Genomic DNA, 16,855 nt, shown 5'->3' on the forward strand with positions numbered 1-16,855 from the left:
TTGTATAGACTTAGGCGTTTGGGTAGTCGGAAACCTGTCTCCAGGTAATCGATCAGGCGGGTCTCAACAACCCTGTTGGGTATTTTTTTTTCCCCTTCCCCGAGATATCCAACTTCAACAAAGCGTTCTGAAAGCATTCATCTGCGGAGCAACAGACAGATCTCGGGGCCGGCCCGTCCCGCTTGCAACTTCTGTTCTCGGCACTGCTTGCAACTTGTCGGTAAGTGCTTACTCTGGTACCGAGACCTGAAGTTTTGTCGTCCCGCAATGTACGGATTAGTACGCAGCAATGCAGCCCGTCGCCCGGGTGGGGCCAGTTCCAATTCGGGGGATCCGGAGCCCATGGCGGCCTTCGACCGGGTTGTGGGGCACAGCGAAGCTTTGACCCCTGGTTCGATCTGGAGGCCACGATTCAACTTGCTGCGCTCCGCAGAAAAAGCGGCGGCGCGGTCTGGACACCTCTGTTGTGGTAATAAATAAAAGTGGAAGCCGCCACATTGCACTCTTTAGTTCGCACACGAGTGCGGACTTCACTCCTTTTACCCTTACACATCGGCCGGCTTGTCCCCGAATTGGATCTGGCCTTTTGCGCAGATGCTGGGTTGGGCCTGCCTCTTGTTCTTGTAATTGCTTCAATCTCGTTATTCTTTGTCGAAGGCCCCTGCTTTCTGAATCCGTTGTTCGACTTGTTCGACTTGTTCGAGTTGTTCGAGGAGTTAACCGCACGGGGATTGAAGACCACGAGTCTTAACGAGTGCCCGCCATGAGCACCGACTACGCCTACGACGAGGAGGGCGTCCTCTGGCCCTTTTTCGTCTTCACCCTCGCCCTGATTGTCACCATCCCCCTCACATTCCTTCTAGTCAAGCGGTCGCGAGACCCAGCAGCCTCCTTCCCGCGCATCCAGACGAGCTTCAAGCATGCCCACACAGACACGGTCGACTCCCTGCGTAAGCAAGAGAGGCGCAAGGATAGGAAGGTCTGGCTCCTGTTCGCCGTCATCGCGGGCTGGGCCGTCATGGGCTACATGCTCTATCTCATCCAAACGACCGACGCGCCGACCCACAAGATTTGGAACCCCTACGAGATCCTGAACCTCCCCGAGACGGCGACCGAGAAGCAGATCAAGAGCACCTACAAGAAGCTCTCCCTCCGCCTGCACCCCGACAAGGCGAAACCGGACCCCTCCAAGAACGAGACGATCGAAGACCTGACCGCGCGCTACGTCGAGATCTCCAAGGCGTACCAGGCTCTGACGGACGAGGAGATCCGTAACAACTACATCCAGTACGGCAACCCGGACGGCAAGCAGGGTTACAGCATCAACATTGCGCTGCCAAAGGTCATCGTGTCGGACGGCAACGGCAAGTACGTCGTCCTCCTCTACTCGGCCCTCTTCGGCGTCCTGCTTCCCTACTTGGTCGGGTCCTGGTGGTACGGCACTCTCCGGCGCTCCAAGGAGGGCGTCCTGATGGAGAGCGCCAACCGGATCTTCCGCGAGTACAGGGACAACATCGATGAGGGCGGCGTCGTGACCGCGCTCAGCACCGGAAAGGAATTCGAGGAGCTCTTCAAGGGGGACAAGGCCGAGTCGGGCCTTTCCAGGGTGGAATCGCGCATCTTGGCCGGAGGCGAGTTGACTCCGCTGGTTGGCGGTCTGTCCGTCAAGGACAAGGAGACGCTGGAGGATCTCGACAACGGCCCCCGAAGGAAGGCGCTAGCACTGCTCTGGGCTTACCTCGGCCGGATCGAGCTGGATGATGCCGAGCTCAACAGGGCCAAGTTTGCCGTCGCCCCGATCGCGCACTCCCTCAACAAGGCCTTCAACGCCATCGCCCTCGCCTACATGAACACCGGCCCGCTCCTCGCCTCTTACTACACCAGCCAGCTCCTGATCCAGGCGCTCCCTCCCAAGTCGTCGCCCCTCCTCCAGTTGCCCTACTTCACCCCGGCCGTTGTCAGGGCTGTCGAGGGCGATTCGCGGATCCATACCAGCGTTCAAGACTTCATGGACAGACCAGACGCGAAGCGGCGCAGTTTGGTCGTCGGCAAGGGCCTCCTGAGCGAAGAACAATACCGGGAAGCTGTCAGCGTAGCCAAGCAGCTCCCCTTCCTTCGCGTTGCCAGGGCCTACTTCAAGGTCACGGGCGAGCGCTTCATCGTCCCCTCCTCGCTCGTCACGCTCGTCGTGAAGGGTCGTTTTGTGCCACCCGGGAGCGAGAAGGTCCCCGACATCGACCCCAACGATCTGGAGGACGTCGACCCGGCCGAAGACGATCTCGAGGCCATCTCGGGGCGCAAGACGCAAAGACTCGTTGGCAAGGACGAGAAGACGGGCAAGCCCATCTACGAGTCCGTCGAGGCCGAACACATTCCCGCACCTCTCGCCGCCGCTCCCTTCTTTGCGCGCGACCACAGCCCTCGCTGGCACGTGTTCCTGACCGACTCGAAGCAGGGGCGCGTCGCGGTCCCGCCCTTCACATTTGCGCAGTTTGACCGCCCCATCTTCGAGCCCGACGGCCGGACGCCCACGTTCGCCATGCAGACGCTCAAGGCGCAGTTCCAGGCGCCGCCGCAGGCCGGTCACTACACATTTGTCATGCACGTCGTGTGCGATAGCTACGTCGGGTTCGACACCAAGATGGAGGTGACGCTCATTGTGGAGGAGGCGAGCAAGGCTGCCGCGATGGCGGCCGAGGACGAGATTAGTGAGCCGGATGAGGGTGAGTTATTTTTTTATTTTTTTTTTTTTTAGAAAAAAATCTCTGCTCATTTCAAAAAAGATATGATGCTGACTTTTCCGTTAAGACTCCATCGCGGGCATCATGCACGCCGCAAAGGGCGGCCAGACGAAGAAGAGGCAACCAGCTAGCGACGATGATGAGGACTCGGACGAGGAAAGTGGAACGGACGACGACGATGATGATACCAGCGTCACAAACACGGACACCGAGCCGGAGAATTAGAGTGGGTTTGATTTGGGGGCTTTTGGCTTGGTTTATTCCGGTTGATAATTGTACATTCAGGCGTTCTCCGTTGTTGTAGCACTGCTGTCGTGTGCATGTGGCATTGGTCGTGGTTACAAAAGAAGCGACCTCCTCTCTTCATTCTACTTACTATTCGATATATATGTACGTTGTGTGCGTGGCGTGATTTCCCATCATAGAGGAACAGGAGTGTTGGCTGTCAGGTCGGCTCGAGTCGCTTTCGTGAAAACAGATTTGGTGCTTCGAGCTGGCACGGATAAAATCCATCACGGTTGGCACGTTTCATGTTGTCTCTCGGGGGTGACTGGGTGGAAACGCGACGCAGCGGCAGACCCGAATGGGACGATTCCATGGTTCAGTATAACGGGGTCCAGTCGACCCAGCCGTGTCCCATCATAATAGGGAGCACAAAGCCAATGGCTCCTGTTTCCGAGGCTGGGCTACACTAGCACAGGACGTTGACTTTGGGCTTCCGAGTCACAGAGCATCCGTTCGAGTCCGTCCGTCTCGTCGGCCAATACGTTTCCGAAAATGACCGTTGTGGATGTTATTCAAACTCCGGTCATCTTTGCCGGCTCTTGCTTGTCTGATCGCACCGGGTATCTGCCAGCTTCAAGCAGTCCCATCTCCTAACTCACCCACCAGAAAGGAAACGACCGAAGTGAGGGCAGCCAAGCAAAGGGAGTACAGTACCCCATGCCTGGCGAAACGATGGTCGCAGGTCCGAACCGGTGCGAAACTGCCTCGTCTGGAATTTGCGTACCTCATGACTGCCTCCCGTTAACTCAACAGAGTCGGCCAAGGGAGCATCTGCTCTTTTCATGTCTGTTTTTCGCCGTGGCGCCCAAAGTCCTTGCTTTATATTTTTTTTTTCTATCCAATCAGAATATGAAATTGGTGGGTATCATCCATGATTGCTCCGGGCTCTAGCCGTCCTTTTCAAACGCATCGTTCAGATAGCCGACGAAGCTCTCGCGCAGCCGCTCGGCCGCCAACTTGCCGACCGCCTCGAGCCCGATGCCGCCGCGGTTCAGCGCCACGAACGCCCTCCGGTACCGCTGCAGTTGCGGCAGCCCGACCTTCTTGCCGGGCAGCTCGACGACCAGGTCGCTCTCGCCCTCGGCCTCCTGGACGCCCGCGGCGGGGTTGCTCGCGCGGGGCAGGGCGACGGTGCCGCCGCCCTCGTCGGGCTGCCGCTCGAGGATCTTCTTGACAATGTCCTGCGTCTCGCGCTCCAGCACGTACAGGTAGTCGCCGCCGGGGTCCTTGTCGCGCTGCACGGTCGACTGGTTGGGCTTGACGGGTTTGCGGCCCTCGCCGGCGATGGCGTCCCAGATCTTGTCGAAGACGGCCCTGGTCTGGGCCTCGTCGTCCTCCCAGATGAGCGTGAACAGCGGCGAGTCCCAGCGGTTCATCGCGTTGGGCTCCTCGTAGCGGAAGACGAGGTTCTCCCAGTTGGAGGGCTCGTACGGCTCCTCGTCGTCACCGTCGCCGCTGCCGCCTTCTTCAAGATCTGCCTTCTTCTCCACATCTTGTGGTTCCGACACTTCCCCTGTTTGTTTTTGCTGTGGTTGTTGTTCAGGTTGTTGTTGTTGTTGTTGTTGTTGTTGTTCTGGCTGTTGCGGTACCCCTCTCCCGTCCGCGTTTCCCCCCGTTTCCTCTCTTCTCCCCGTTGGACCGCGTTCCTCCCCCGCCTTGACCGTCCTTTTCCTTGCAAACCGCGCTTCGTTGACCCGCCTGGCACGCTCGACGCCGGCCCCGATCTGCAACACGCAGCTCCCCGTCCGCACGTTCTTGGCCTCGCAGTAAAGCTGGTACCGCCAACCCTTTATGTAGTTGAGCCCGTCGAGGATGACAATGTCGCGCGGCGAGAGGACGCGCTTGACGGCGCCGTAGATGGCCGCGCGCGCGTCCTTCTCCGATGCGTTGGCCGACCGCACGTGGGCGGGCAGGCTGGCGGGAGAGAGGTCGTAGACCGTGCGCGGGATGGAGAGGCTGCTGTCGGAGATCAGGTGCAGACGGTAGGGCGGTCTGGGGTTGCTCGAGGGGTTTGGCGACGGGGTTTTTTGCTGCTGTTGCTGTTCTTGTTGTTGCTGATGCTGTGATGATGATTGCCCTGTGAGGCGGGCGGAAAGATAATCGTAGAGTTGGCGGGCGCGGGTGGTTTTGCCCGATGTGGGGAGGCCGGTGATGATTATGAGCTTCAAAGTTGAGAAAGATGAGGGGAGGGGGGGTTTCGTTAGCCGAATGAGCAGGGAGAAAGGTTGTGCGAATTGGACTCACTGGCATGGCTACGGGTTGTGTTGAGCTATCTTGTCCATGAGGGTCCCTTCGCTGCAGAGCGTGTAAAGTTGCCCGTTCGAGGTTGAGCAATTATGGCGGGGTCGTCAGTGTACGTCCGTATTCTGTACGGATGTCGCTACCAAAAGAACTGGCTCACCGCCAAATTTGACCGGCAGAATGAAAACGCTAAAAGCACCATAAAGTACAGTGGGGCAAAGCACTATAGCTACTAAAGTCTAGGCATTGTGGCCGATTGTTAGTGAAGATACCTTCTAAAACTTTAGCGACCTTGCATGGTTCGTGCAGAAAGGCGGTGAGCCAGTTCTTTTGGTAGCGACATCCGTACTGAATATCCGTCCTGTACGAGTAATCCGTTTCCCAACTTGGCCCCACAATGGAGGGGCATTTCCTTCCAGACCCACTCCAGATCCGCGGGGTTGTCAGGGTTAGTAAAACTTACAGTCCAACATGACCTTGAACATCAACATTCACATTCAACGTGTCTTTCGAATCACCTTTACCCACGCCACTTCAGACAGTTCATTGCTGATTCACAAAAACTTGCGAGTATTAACATCCAGATATGGGAAAAGAAATGGTGGCAGAAGAGACGGCTATTCAATTGCAGCAAAGCATTCACCAACGAAGTACTCGGTTGATTTCTCATAACACGCACTCACGAGCAGAGATTGGTCCGAGGAAACGTCACGTTGTTCCTGACACGCCTGGGATCGTAACCTTTTTCAAAGCTGGTCGGGAAGTGCCAAGTGGTTCCGACCAGCGAGATGGGATCTTGCTGTGGTGGAGCCGAGGTCTGATGACACGTGGAAACCTTGCGTTTACGGATTAACTATGACCGCTTGGGTTTGCTCCGGAACTTCCACGCCTCAGTCCCGCAGTATTCCGCACTCCAGACGGTGGCTTGCAGCGGGAAAAAGGACGGGGGTTTCTGGAGAACTCGTGCTACTGCTGCGAGGTGGCAGTTTGCGTGGCTGCTATGCAAATGCAGGTCAGCGTGGAGCCGCAAGATGCGTCCAATCCAAGACTTGCATGACCTGTGTCTCGTTCTTTGACCTCTCGTCGACGACTTCACAAGGTTCCATTACTGTGGGTGGGTTACCATGCCTGGTTGCTAAGGTTGTTTACAAAACACAAAATATCTAGGTACAAAACTACACTAGCGCATGGCTGGCTCTGCCCTTCCATAGCGCTGATTGGCATGCCGTCTCCTCCCCGCTGCGCCCACTTCGACTCGGAGATGTATCCGCATCGAGTGTTTTGGCCGTTACAATAGAGTAATAATGCAACTACATCACAATATATGGAGGATTGCAGACATCAGAGTCGAGCATCCAGCGTGGCCGCGCACAGCAAGCTGCTGGATGGGCAAGAAGGCGACGTGTCGTAATTCCGCCTACCGGCCGAGACAATGTCAACGGCGTTGCCGTTGCTGGGTTCCTTATAAGCGTCTTGTCTTCTGACCCGCGGCTTCGGTAGGAACAAGAGGATTGCCGCATACCAGACGCCACAGCAAGCGGATATTGTTCTTGATTCCGGATCCTTGGCTCTGCATTGCACGCTGATAAATTTACCTACCCTGTTGAGTAACACACATCTCACGTGCACATGCACAATCCCGTGTACACTGCGGATCAGATCAGGTTTTGTGCTTGTGCGTGTGCGAGGTATGGAGGATGTAGGACGGCATCTAACCCGTACATATAGCCTATTCAATGCTCCAGATGCAGGCACACGAGAATGAGAAGGCATCAAGCGTCAGCAGATCAAACGAGATGAGAGAAAAAAGAAAGAAAGAAAAGGGGGTTCGACTGTGGTGGGATATTTCCGAGGTGTTGCTTAGAAACCAAGTCTTTTTCCTCGTGTCCCCCGGCATGTCGCAGCAGGCATGTTTGAATCTGAAAAAAAAAAAAAAAAAAAAAAAAAAAAAAAAAAAAAAAAAAAAAAAAAAAAAAAAATTCCCTATAACTATGTAGTTAAAGGCGGCATTCCGATCTCCCCGCCGTCGGGGTGTTGTCCAATGCGACCCTGTCGATTGGGCGTCGTTGCAATTTCCCTGCCGGGGCACAGCTGGTGTGCTAAGGAATGTATAGCGTGCTGTGCTAAGGGTGGTCCGTGTATGGTCCAACGCGCCCTTCAGGTCAGGCATTGCCGGCTTGGGACTAGTGTAGGGCTGTGTGAGCGCCCACTCTCCGTCTCGTTGGAACCTTATTCTTACCTGAAGTGCATGAGACACTTACAGTTGATTACACTTGATGATGATGAGCTCTCAGCAGCCAGCAATTCTTCCCTTACCCTGTCCAGTGGGATCATCCAAGCCTCGTTGTAGTCCCTCAAGCTCTGTTAGTGGCCGGGACGGCGTTCCGTGCACTAGCCTGGTCTCAGCGGTCGTTGTTAAGCCCCGGTCTTGGTGTTGACAGTGTTCATCCACCTGGATTGCTCCGGGGTCGCCTGTTTGTGATGTCGATTGCACTCGGGCAGCAGTACGGAGTACAGTGGACGCTGAGTTGGGGACGAAATACGGGGTGTCTGTCACTTTCTTCTCCTATTGGATCATTTTTGGCCTCGACGATCCTCCCCTCCGTAGTTTTTATTCTTTCAGTCTCGTGTGGTCTGCGGACTACACCCTGGACACTCAATTTGAGTCTCTCGAATCGGCCACAGAATCAAATGAAACCCCGAACAGAAAAGGAAAGGAACACAATCATAACCACAGTAAACGATGGAAAGAGCAATGTCAAATCTTGAGACAGTTATGCGACACTGTTTCAAGCCACCCAAAGTCCCTGCGCTTGCAATTGTGATGAACGGGCGCAAACGCCCACGCAGGGAAGGTTTCTGGAACAAGCCGCCATGTCTGCGGACCCTGTGGGAGTGTAGTTAATTGCATGCTGTGCGCCCTCGCTCGACGCGATAGCGTCGACGAATCACAGGCGCGGGCAACAATTAAGCTTTCCCGCACCCCCCTGTGTGCCCTGGTGCTGGGAGCCTCGCCAAGAGGTAGCAATCTCGCTGGCGCATCGAAAACGCCTTCGCACAGGTAGCCCAAAGAGGAAATACCCCTGTCATAGGTCCCCATGGTGGGCCAAGCCCATGGTACACTAGTGTAAGCCGGTACCTGCACACTTGAACTTGGACTTCGAACTGACGCGCCCTACCCGGCTTGCTTTCTTCACCATGACCTCTCTGCTCACGAGCTAGCACTGATCGGCCTCAGGTACCTAAGTAACGAGAGAGGCTGTGGACTAGGGACCAGGGGCTGTGACTCGACTTACCACGCCGGTCGGCTGCCGGGGGTTGCTTGGCACTTGCCTCGAGATCCGCCACGACTACTGCACCACGCCAGGCCCTCCTCGGGAAGCCCTACCTTACCGCGGACCACGAAACAGCCCACCTCTCAGGTGCGCAAGGGGAAAGTGCCTTGGGGGAAGGCGCTGCAGAACTACCAGGCGGACGTGCACCGCGTCTGCTCATGTCCGCTGCGGCTTCCTCAAACTGCAACTTCGAGACCTCACTTTAAGAAGTTGCCAACCCTCCAGGGCTCTCCCGCGGGCGCTCCCCGAGGCATTTTTCCAGTGAAACACCCACACTCCCGGCTCAGGGCGACGACAAACCGCGAGCTCAGCTGTCGCCCGCGACCGGCCCACCACAGGCGACCTGCTCGTCTTGCCCAGGTCGTGTGAGAAATCGTGCCGCATCGAGGACGCGCCGCCATCCTTCTCGCTCATTCCCACCCAGCCCTGTCTTTTTTTGGGCCGGACCCAGCAGATGCTGTTTCTTGTTGCCTTTGGGACTGGAACTGGAACTTGCCTAGTCGGTGGCGACTAGTCTGAAACGCTCTTGTCTTGCTGCGGGACGATCTCTGAGGCTTCAACCACAAAGAACGTGACGGAAGGAGCCGTCTGCACCATCCCCACCATCCGGCGCGCCGCTTCGCCGCGCTCGATACCATATCCGGCGTCCATCTACCTGGCCTTAGTATCCCGAAGATGGTCTACTGCGGAAAACCGAGCAAGGGGTGTTCCAATTGCCGGGAACGCAAGATTCGCGTGAGTCCGTTCTTTCATTCTCGAAGCATGCCCTTTGCCACTGCCTGCCTCTCCAATCGTCTCCAGCATCTCAGCTAGTTCTCCTCATCATTATTTCATCGTCAGCATCCTCGTCATCACCGCCGCCACCACCACCACCACCACCATCATCATCATCATCATCAAACGTTAGCGGCGGCGGCGGCGGCACCAGCAGTAGTAGTAATAGCTTATCAACATCGGCGCCGCCATATCGAGGCTTTTACGCTAACTAAGCGAAGTGCGACCAGAAAGAGCCAGGATGTGGTCAATGCGAAAAGAGGCGTCAGAGGTGTCCTGGCTACAGGAATCTCGTGGATCTCATGTTTCGCGATGAGAGCTCCCACGTCATCAAGAAGGCGAAGGCGAGGGCCCACAAGAGGGCCAACCTCGCGACCTCGCCGCCCCCTACCCCCCCGGACTCGGGCTGCCTGTCCGCCACCCCGGAGTCTCGCAAGAGGCACTTGTCCTTAGTCGTTCCCCCCACGCCAGCATGCAGCAGCCCGGCCGATCGGGATGGTGACCATAATGACGATAGTAGCAGCATGCTCATGTCGCCCGAGTCGGGAAGCTGGCCAGTGACGCCGCCAATGGCACAGCTCTACAACATACCGGCGACGTGCCAAGAGGACGGCTTTGCCTACTTCTTCTCGCGATACGTGACAGCGGACGAGACCGTAAGTTGCCAGAGGTTTGACTTCCTCCGAGAGGTCTGGAAGCCCTCACATGACGCCCACAAAGACGGCGTTCTCGCCAGCATGACCGCGGTCGGCCTCATGGGCCTCGCGAGCACCACGCAGTCGCCCTGCTTGATGGATGCCGCGAGAAAGTCGTACTGTACGGCGCTCCGGCTGACCAAACACGCCCTGCAAGATCCGACCGAGGCCGTCAAGGACAGCACCATGCTGTCCGTCCTCATCCTCGGCGTGTTCGAGATCATGGCAGAAAACACCCAGAAAGTAATTACCTGCCGGGCCTTCCAGGAACACGTCAAGGGGGCGGCAGCTCTCGCGCGGATGCGAGGACCGGCCCAGTTCCGGACGGAGGCGGGGAGGAGAATGTTCTCAATGCTGTGCGAGAGAGTGACAGTCAGTTGCGCCCAGCGCAACGAGCCCATGCCCGAGTTCCTGATCGAACTTGGCAATGAAATGTTGCGGACGGCAGAGAATGAGAAACCGGGCAGCCAGCTGATGGAGCTCAAGTGGAAGGTGCTGAAGCTACGCTACGAGATGAAGACCGGCTTCTTATCGGATCCCGCAACCATCGTGGAGAGGCTGCTCTCCATCGACGAAGAGTTCGAGAGCCTCATCGCACAGCTCCGGCCCCACTGGAAATACCGGATACTCAAAGTAAAACAAGACCACCCGGCCGTCTTTGGCGGCATCTGCCACCGCTACACTTCGATCCAACACGCCAACGTCTGGAACCATATCCGAACCACTCGCATCCTTATTCTCGAAACCATTCTCGCCGAGATATGGCGTGACTTCTCCAGCTTCCCCCCGACGCTCGATTCCGCCCGATACCTCGACATATTCCATAAGGCACGCCGGAAACTGAAACACATTGTCCGCGACGTCGCCGCCAGCGTTCCCCAGCAGGTCGGCCTTATGAACTCGGCCGACGGCAGCATAGGCCGGGGCGACGGCGACGGCGACGGCGACGGCGACGACGACTGCGAATCCGCGGCACCCATCGCGACCGTCGAGATTGTCTCGACGCCCTCGCCGCCGGTCTCCCCCTCGGCCCGGTCCTCCGATTCGGCGAGTACGAGCGGCCTCTCTGACCCGCTGTCGGCGACCGGCCCGAGGCGGCGGCCTGGCGGCGGCCTGACCATCATCGACGTCGTCAAGGGCCGGGATGCCGAGGACGAAGCCGAGCGGTACATGCTCCTCGTCTCGGCAACGAGCACCATCGTGTGGCCGCTGTTCGTGGCGGGCATGTCGACCGTGTGCTCGCCGGACATGACAGCCTACGCTGTCGGCCGGCTACGCACGCTGTACATGGAGACGGGGATACGGCAGGCGGACGCTGTAGCCAACATGCTCGAGGAGCATGACATGGTTGCGGGGCTAGAGGTGGCCGTGGCCGGGGCGGAAGACGGAGCAGGTGTCCGGGCCGGAGGGGGCCCGCCCTGGGTGGACGTGGTAGGGCTGGGAGGATCCGGACACGAGGCGGCCACGGGGCCGGGGATGGGGCAAGAAGACTATGACGCGATGGGACTGATGCCCTTGACGAGCCCCGGGATGACAAAACCCGACTCTGACCTGGTCTGGGTGTGATGGTGGACCGCGCCATTGCAAAAGCGGAGAGATGACTCGGCCTGAAGGAACAGAGAGGATGCATGTAGTAAATTAAGCCAGTGATACCAGTGCGGGAGGATTCGCATATCAAACGGGCTGTACAGTACATGCCGGTCATTATATAAGGTATATATATATTTTGATACATGTTTACTCCCCGAATGAACCGCCCCGGCACGAAAGAAATGTTCAGCTCCCAGAACGCGATCATATTCTTAGCCCTGCTTTTCCCGATCAACGCCGTGCGATGCTCAAGCAAAGTTCCCATTTTCCCTTCCTACTCACCACGAATCGAAGTTCCCAAACCCTCCTCCCACCCTGACTTTTTTCTTTGCCGGTTCTTCCCACGTCTCCACCGATTCCCCGCCACCGCCATCATCTTGCTGGGCAGCAGCAGCAGCGATAGCGTCCTTTAGATACTTCCCAACCCCCTTCGTCTTTTCGTCTCCCACCACCGCCCCGTCGGCACGGATCCTCTTGCCGGTCCAGGTCGTGCGGTCATCCTCGTTGCCGCCCAGCCGCCTGGCCTCCTCCCGGCTCTTGTCCTCTTCTTCTTTCTTGTTCTTCTCCTTGAGGAACTCCTCGAAGGGGTCGATCAGCACCACCACCTCCTGGATGACAATGTCCTCGAGCGGGCGGTTCGTGCCCTCCTCGACGGGGACGGCCTCCATCTTGTCGAGGGTGGAGTCGGCGCCCTCGACGACGCGGCCAAAGACGGTGTGCTTGCGGTCGAGGTGCCTGGCCGGGCGGTAGGTGATGAAGAACTGGGACGAGTTGGTGTTCTTGCCCTTGTTGGCCATGCTGACGACGCCGCGGCCGTCGTGCACGTGGGGGCCCTCGAGCTCGTCGGCGAAGGCCTTGCCCCAGATGCTCTGCCCGCCGCGGCCGGTGCCGGTCGGGTCGCCGCCCTGGATCATGAAGTTGCGGATGTTGCGGTGGAAGCGCACGCCGCGGTAGTAGCCCTTCTGCGCCAGCCGCACGAAGTTCCACACCGCCTTGGGCGCCGTCTCCGTGTGCAGCTCCACCGTCAGCGCGCCCAGGTTCGTCTCCAGCCGCGCGTACCCCTTGTGCCTGATCCGCCGCGGCCGGAGCATCCACTCCTCGTCGCTGAGGATCGCCCGCTCGGTGGACGTCGAGGGGGTGAGGCCGGTGGAGGTGAACGAGGCGGCCGTGCGGCCGGTGGTGTAGATGGCCGCGTTGGGAGCGACCTTCTTCTCCTGGATGGCGGAGGGGGTTCGGGAGGCCGGGTTGGCGGCGGTGGCGGTGGTGGCGGTGGTGGTGGTGGTGGTGGAGGAGGATGAGGAGGATGTCTTCGAGGAGGGGTTGTTGGCGAGGGACTTGGTGATGCGGTTGACGTCGCCGCCGGTCGCGCGGGCCTGGCGGGCGCGCTCGACGGCTTCTTTCGCGCGGAGCACCTTGTCGCCTAACCGGCCGAGGGCGCCGACATTGATGCCGCCCTGCTCGCGCTGCTCCGCCTGTTCCTTGGTGAGCAGAGCGTCCTGCCCTTCCTGGAGGTACCTGAATTGGCCGAGGTCGCGGCTAGCGGCGTTCTGAGGGTCCTGGAGCGTGATGATGTCCTTGCGGGTGAACTCGACGTCGTCGACCAGGTCGCGCCACATCTTGGCCTTGATGTTCATGCGCTCGACCGTCTCCCAGGCGAACACGTTGGCGTAGTTGCCGTGGCGGATGGCGACGATGTGGGTGTTGTCGGTAAACACCTTGAACGTGACGGGGTCGATGAAGTCGCCCTTCCCGTCGGTCGGCGCGCCATTGCGGCCGTCCTGGGCGGCGGTGTCGGCATTGCGGGCGAAATTGAGGCGGATGAGGTCCTTGGCGGCGAGCGGCTCGCCGTTGACGGGGTTGGTCTTGTGCTTCTCCAGCCAGGCGCCAATGACCTCGACATCGAAGATGGTGCCTTGCGGAGTGCAGACGGGGTTCTTGAAAGGCTGGAGACTGGCGGCGCAGAAGTGGAAAGGGAGGCGCTTGAAGCTCGCGTGTGCTGCGCCGCCGCCCTGTTTTCGCGCATTCGCCCCGACGCTGGCGCTGTAGGCATCCGTCGATGACCACTCCGAATGGGTGATGTAAAGCTTGTCGGTGCCTTTTCCCATGCTTGCGGCGTGCGGCTCGGAGCGATGCTGGGCCGAGGCTGGAGAAGGAAGTCGAGGTCGAACTCTAATAAAGTAGGTACGGAGTAGTAGGTTTGTGAATGGTCAGTGTTGGATGCGCTTGCTATCTTATCGGAAACCCCTGCTGCCTGTGTGCCACTGGCTCCCGCGCTTGCAGCGGGCGCGGCTAGGCACAACAGCAAGCGAGCCACAGTGTCGATTTCTTCTAGCGCAGGAGTTCCATACGGCCAGCGCTGTGGGCCCAAGCGAACTCGGTTGGAGACCCAAGCTTGCTTGCGCAGCATCGCATCCACTCGAGCCCATCACATCCGGCCACCCAAACTCCGTCATTGGAGCTTGAGGATCTTAACGTTATTCCACCTTGCCTCTCAGCCTCTGTCAGTGAACAAGAAGCTGCCATTTCGAGGCAGAATCACGACTCTCGGACATTAGTCCGTGGCCAGACTACATCTCTTCTCCCTTTTCGTTATTTTTTCCCCCTCTTCCTCTCTTTTAAATCTAGAAGCTTGGATTCTCGGCCACGTTGCTCCCTCCAACCGTCATCGAGCCCCGAGACCTTCAACGCCCCGAAACGGAGGCCGAGCCCTCAACACGCCGGCGAACATGAGGCGCTGGGCCAGTTCACTCCTTTTGCTGCTTTTTTCGCTCTGGACAGCGGCAGCATTGGAGATCAAGCTAGTAAGCGCTGCCGTTCTCGGGCCTCTCGGGCGTTGCTAACACGAGGGGCAACAGGACCAGACAGACAATCAACGATGCGCTGGTTTGTCGAACCACTCATTACGCACAACCCATATCCGAGAACATGTTCTGACGACTACCCGGTACAGGAATGTATAGCAAAAGCTCGTGGGGAGGCCCTGTCGATCCCTACATCCACGTCAAGTTTACCGGCGTCGGCAAAGACCAGGGCGACGACCCCATGGTCAGCCTGCTCATCTTCGACTGGAAGGACCAAGACTTCCTCAACGTGCTGCCGGACGGCGAGGATAGGGCCGCCATCTGCCAACCCGAGTACGTCGAAGCCGGGTTATGCAACGAGACCGACATTGGCAAGTTCCTCGTCTCGCCTAATGCCACCGACCAGTCGGTCAACGTCATCTTGACCAAGGCTGTCCACCTCAAGGACTCGGCTCCGATCAAGTATCCCATCACCAAGACGGGCTACTTCTGTGTCGTCACCGAGAAGTTTGGCGCGACCACCTACGAGGCCATCGTCGAGTTCCGCAACGCCTATGGCGAGCTCCCGGCGACCCAGATCCCGAAGCTGCCGTTTTATGGGGGGATCACGATCGCATACGCCCTGGTGCTAGTGTACGTGCGACGGACAGCGGGACCAGGACACGGGGCTGACCACTCGCAGGTTCTGGGGCTTCTTGTACTTCCAACACAGGTCCGACATATGTAGGTGCAACCAGGCCGACCCCTTTTAGACCTTCCCGGTCGCTAACTGCGAACCAGTGGCCGTCCAAAATTACATCACCGCCATTCTTATCTTCTTAGTGGTCGAGATGCTCATGACCTGGGGGTTTTATGGTATGGGTGTCCTTCTCTCGCCCGGTTGAGACGATCACTGACCCTTCCAGACTATCTCAACCGCCACGGATCCAACGTCGGCTCCCAGGTGCTGCTCGTCCTTGTCGCCATCCTCAACGCAGCCCGTAATTCCTTCTCGTTCTTCCTCCTCCTGATCGTCTGCATGGGCTATGGCGTCGTCAAGCACACTCTCGGCCGCACCATGATCTACGTCCGGTGGCTCGCCATCGCCCACTTTGTCTTCGGCATCGTATACGCTATCACCAGCCTGGTGGTTAACCCTGACACCGCAGGACCCCTGGTGCTGCTCATCGTGCTCCCGCTCGCGGGCACGCTCACGGCTTTCTATGTCTGGACGCTCAACTCGCTCAACTGGACCCTCAAGGACCTGCGCGAGCGCAAGCAGCACGTCAAGGAGACCATGTACCGCAAGTTGTGGTGGTGCATCCTCATCTCCATCATCGTCATCTTCGCCTTCTTCTTCTTCAATTCCTTCTCCTTCGCCTCGGCCAGCGACCCGGACTACGTCCCCTTCCACTGGAAGACCCGCTGGTTCGTGCTCGACGGCTGGCTCAACCTGGTCTACTTCGCCGACGTGGCCTTCATCGCGTACGTCTGGCGCCCGACGGCGAATAACCGGCGCTTCGCCATGAGCGACGAGATCGCCCAGGAGGACGACGGCACGTTCGAGATTGCCAACCTGGACATTGGCAACCCCGACGAGTCGGATGACGAAGACGAGGAGGCCAAGATCGGGAGTGGGAAACAGCAGGGTCAAAACGGCGGTCAGGCCCAGAGCTCCGCGGCTGGTGGGCAGGCGCAGCAACCCGACCAGCAACAACAGCGGCCGTCGCAACCGTCTGGGGCGGCCTCCTCGGCGGCAAGGAAACCGTCCCCGCCGGTGTCGAGGGAGTCGCTGGATGGCGAGACCATCTTTGCCGTAGGCGAGGATGGCAAGTTCTCCGATGAGGAGGACGACGACAACGAAGAGGAGTCCGGGCGGTTGGTCAAGGGGAGGAAGTGAAAAAGGGTGGGGGAGGGGGGGGGGGGGTGTGAGCTATTTCACGAGTGAGGGGTCCTTGAGAGGTTTATGCGACAGGGGCACTTTGAAGAATGCAGGATTCGAATGTACTATAATTCGTGGTGACTGGCGTTGTCGGGCGGTTCTTCTCGGTTTCTATTTCTCGCATCGCGATTTTCACAGGGCTATTATTACGGTAATAGAAATGTTGACGACGCGGTGGCCTGTATCAGATGACATTCAGACAATTATCAAGCCTCTGCAGATTGTGGACCGAGGCTAACTACAGGAGAGTCCAGGTTATTTCCCACACATTTCGGTTCTTCCTCCTGGTCTCGTCCTCTCTCCATCCAACGCTGCCCGCCTGGTTTTCAACTCGCATGGATCGTAAGGCGCGCACTCTACCTTTTTCTTTTTCATTGTTTATTGCCTCTTTCTTTCGTTCCCGTTCTTGAAGCGCAGCCTTATTGTACATGTACGGTTCGATAAACGTTAAATAAAGCAACTCGCAAGGACA

General features: G+C 58.1%; 5 protein-coding genes across 5 annotated transcripts; 3 read left to right on the top strand and 2 right to left on the bottom strand.

The window, feature by feature from the left end:
• Nucleotides 1-440: 440 nt before the first annotated feature.
• P884DRAFT_326567 (Sec63 Brl domain-containing protein) lies at nucleotides 441-3,255 on the top strand. The gene is made up of 2 exons (XM_069445480.1): nucleotides 441-2,723; nucleotides 2,809-3,255. The coding sequence occupies exons 1-2, from the start codon at nucleotides 764-766 to the stop codon at nucleotides 2,964-2,966; spliced, it is 2,118 nt and encodes a 705-aa protein (XP_069302135.1). The 5' UTR covers nucleotides 441-763; the 3' UTR covers nucleotides 2,967-3,255.
• A 583-nt stretch (nucleotides 3,256-3,838) lies between these two features.
• Nucleotides 3,839-5,321, bottom strand: P884DRAFT_235231 (chromatin associated protein KTI12). The gene is made up of 3 exons (XM_069439943.1): nucleotides 5,271-5,321; nucleotides 4,688-5,188; nucleotides 3,839-4,504 (listed from the first exon to the last, which is right to left on the bottom strand). Exons 1-3 carry the CDS (start codon nucleotides 5,274-5,276, stop codon nucleotides 3,914-3,916), a joined length of 1,098 nt encoding a protein of 365 aa, XP_069302136.1. The 5' UTR covers nucleotides 5,277-5,321; the 3' UTR covers nucleotides 3,839-3,913.
• A 3,803-nt stretch (nucleotides 5,322-9,124) lies between these two features.
• Nucleotides 9,125-11,788, top strand: P884DRAFT_12690 (uncharacterized protein). Its single transcript, XM_069437185.1, has 2 exons — nucleotides 9,125-9,337; nucleotides 9,598-11,788. Exons 1-2 carry the CDS (start codon nucleotides 9,278-9,280, stop codon nucleotides 11,635-11,637), a joined length of 2,100 nt encoding a protein of 699 aa, XP_069302137.1. The 5' UTR covers nucleotides 9,125-9,277; the 3' UTR covers nucleotides 11,638-11,788.
• On the bottom strand, nucleotides 11,754-13,820 carry P884DRAFT_254125 (uncharacterized protein). Its single transcript, XM_069440869.1, has one exon. The coding sequence runs from the start codon at nucleotides 13,764-13,766 to the stop codon at nucleotides 11,940-11,942; it is 1,827 nt and encodes a 608-aa protein (XP_069302138.1). The 5' UTR covers nucleotides 13,767-13,820; the 3' UTR covers nucleotides 11,754-11,939.
• Nucleotides 13,821-14,101: 281 nt separating this feature from the next.
• On the top strand, nucleotides 14,102-16,349 carry P884DRAFT_289067 (lung seven transmembrane receptor-domain-containing protein). Its single transcript, XM_069443980.1, has 6 exons — nucleotides 14,102-14,462; nucleotides 14,517-14,544; nucleotides 14,612-15,095; nucleotides 15,145-15,185; nucleotides 15,243-15,317; nucleotides 15,368-16,349. Exons 1-6 carry the CDS (start codon nucleotides 14,388-14,390, stop codon nucleotides 16,339-16,341), a joined length of 1,677 nt encoding a protein of 558 aa, XP_069302139.1. The 5' UTR covers nucleotides 14,102-14,387; the 3' UTR covers nucleotides 16,342-16,349.
• Nucleotides 16,350-16,855: the final 506 nt, after the last annotated feature.

The sequence above is a fragment of the Thermothelomyces heterothallicus genome (assembly GCF_042370625.1).
Source record: "Thermothelomyces heterothallicus CBS 202.75 unplaced genomic scaffold P884_scaffold_1, whole genome shotgun sequence".
NCBI lineage: Eukaryota > Fungi > Ascomycota > Sordariomycetes > Sordariales > Chaetomiaceae > Thermothelomyces > Thermothelomyces heterothallicus.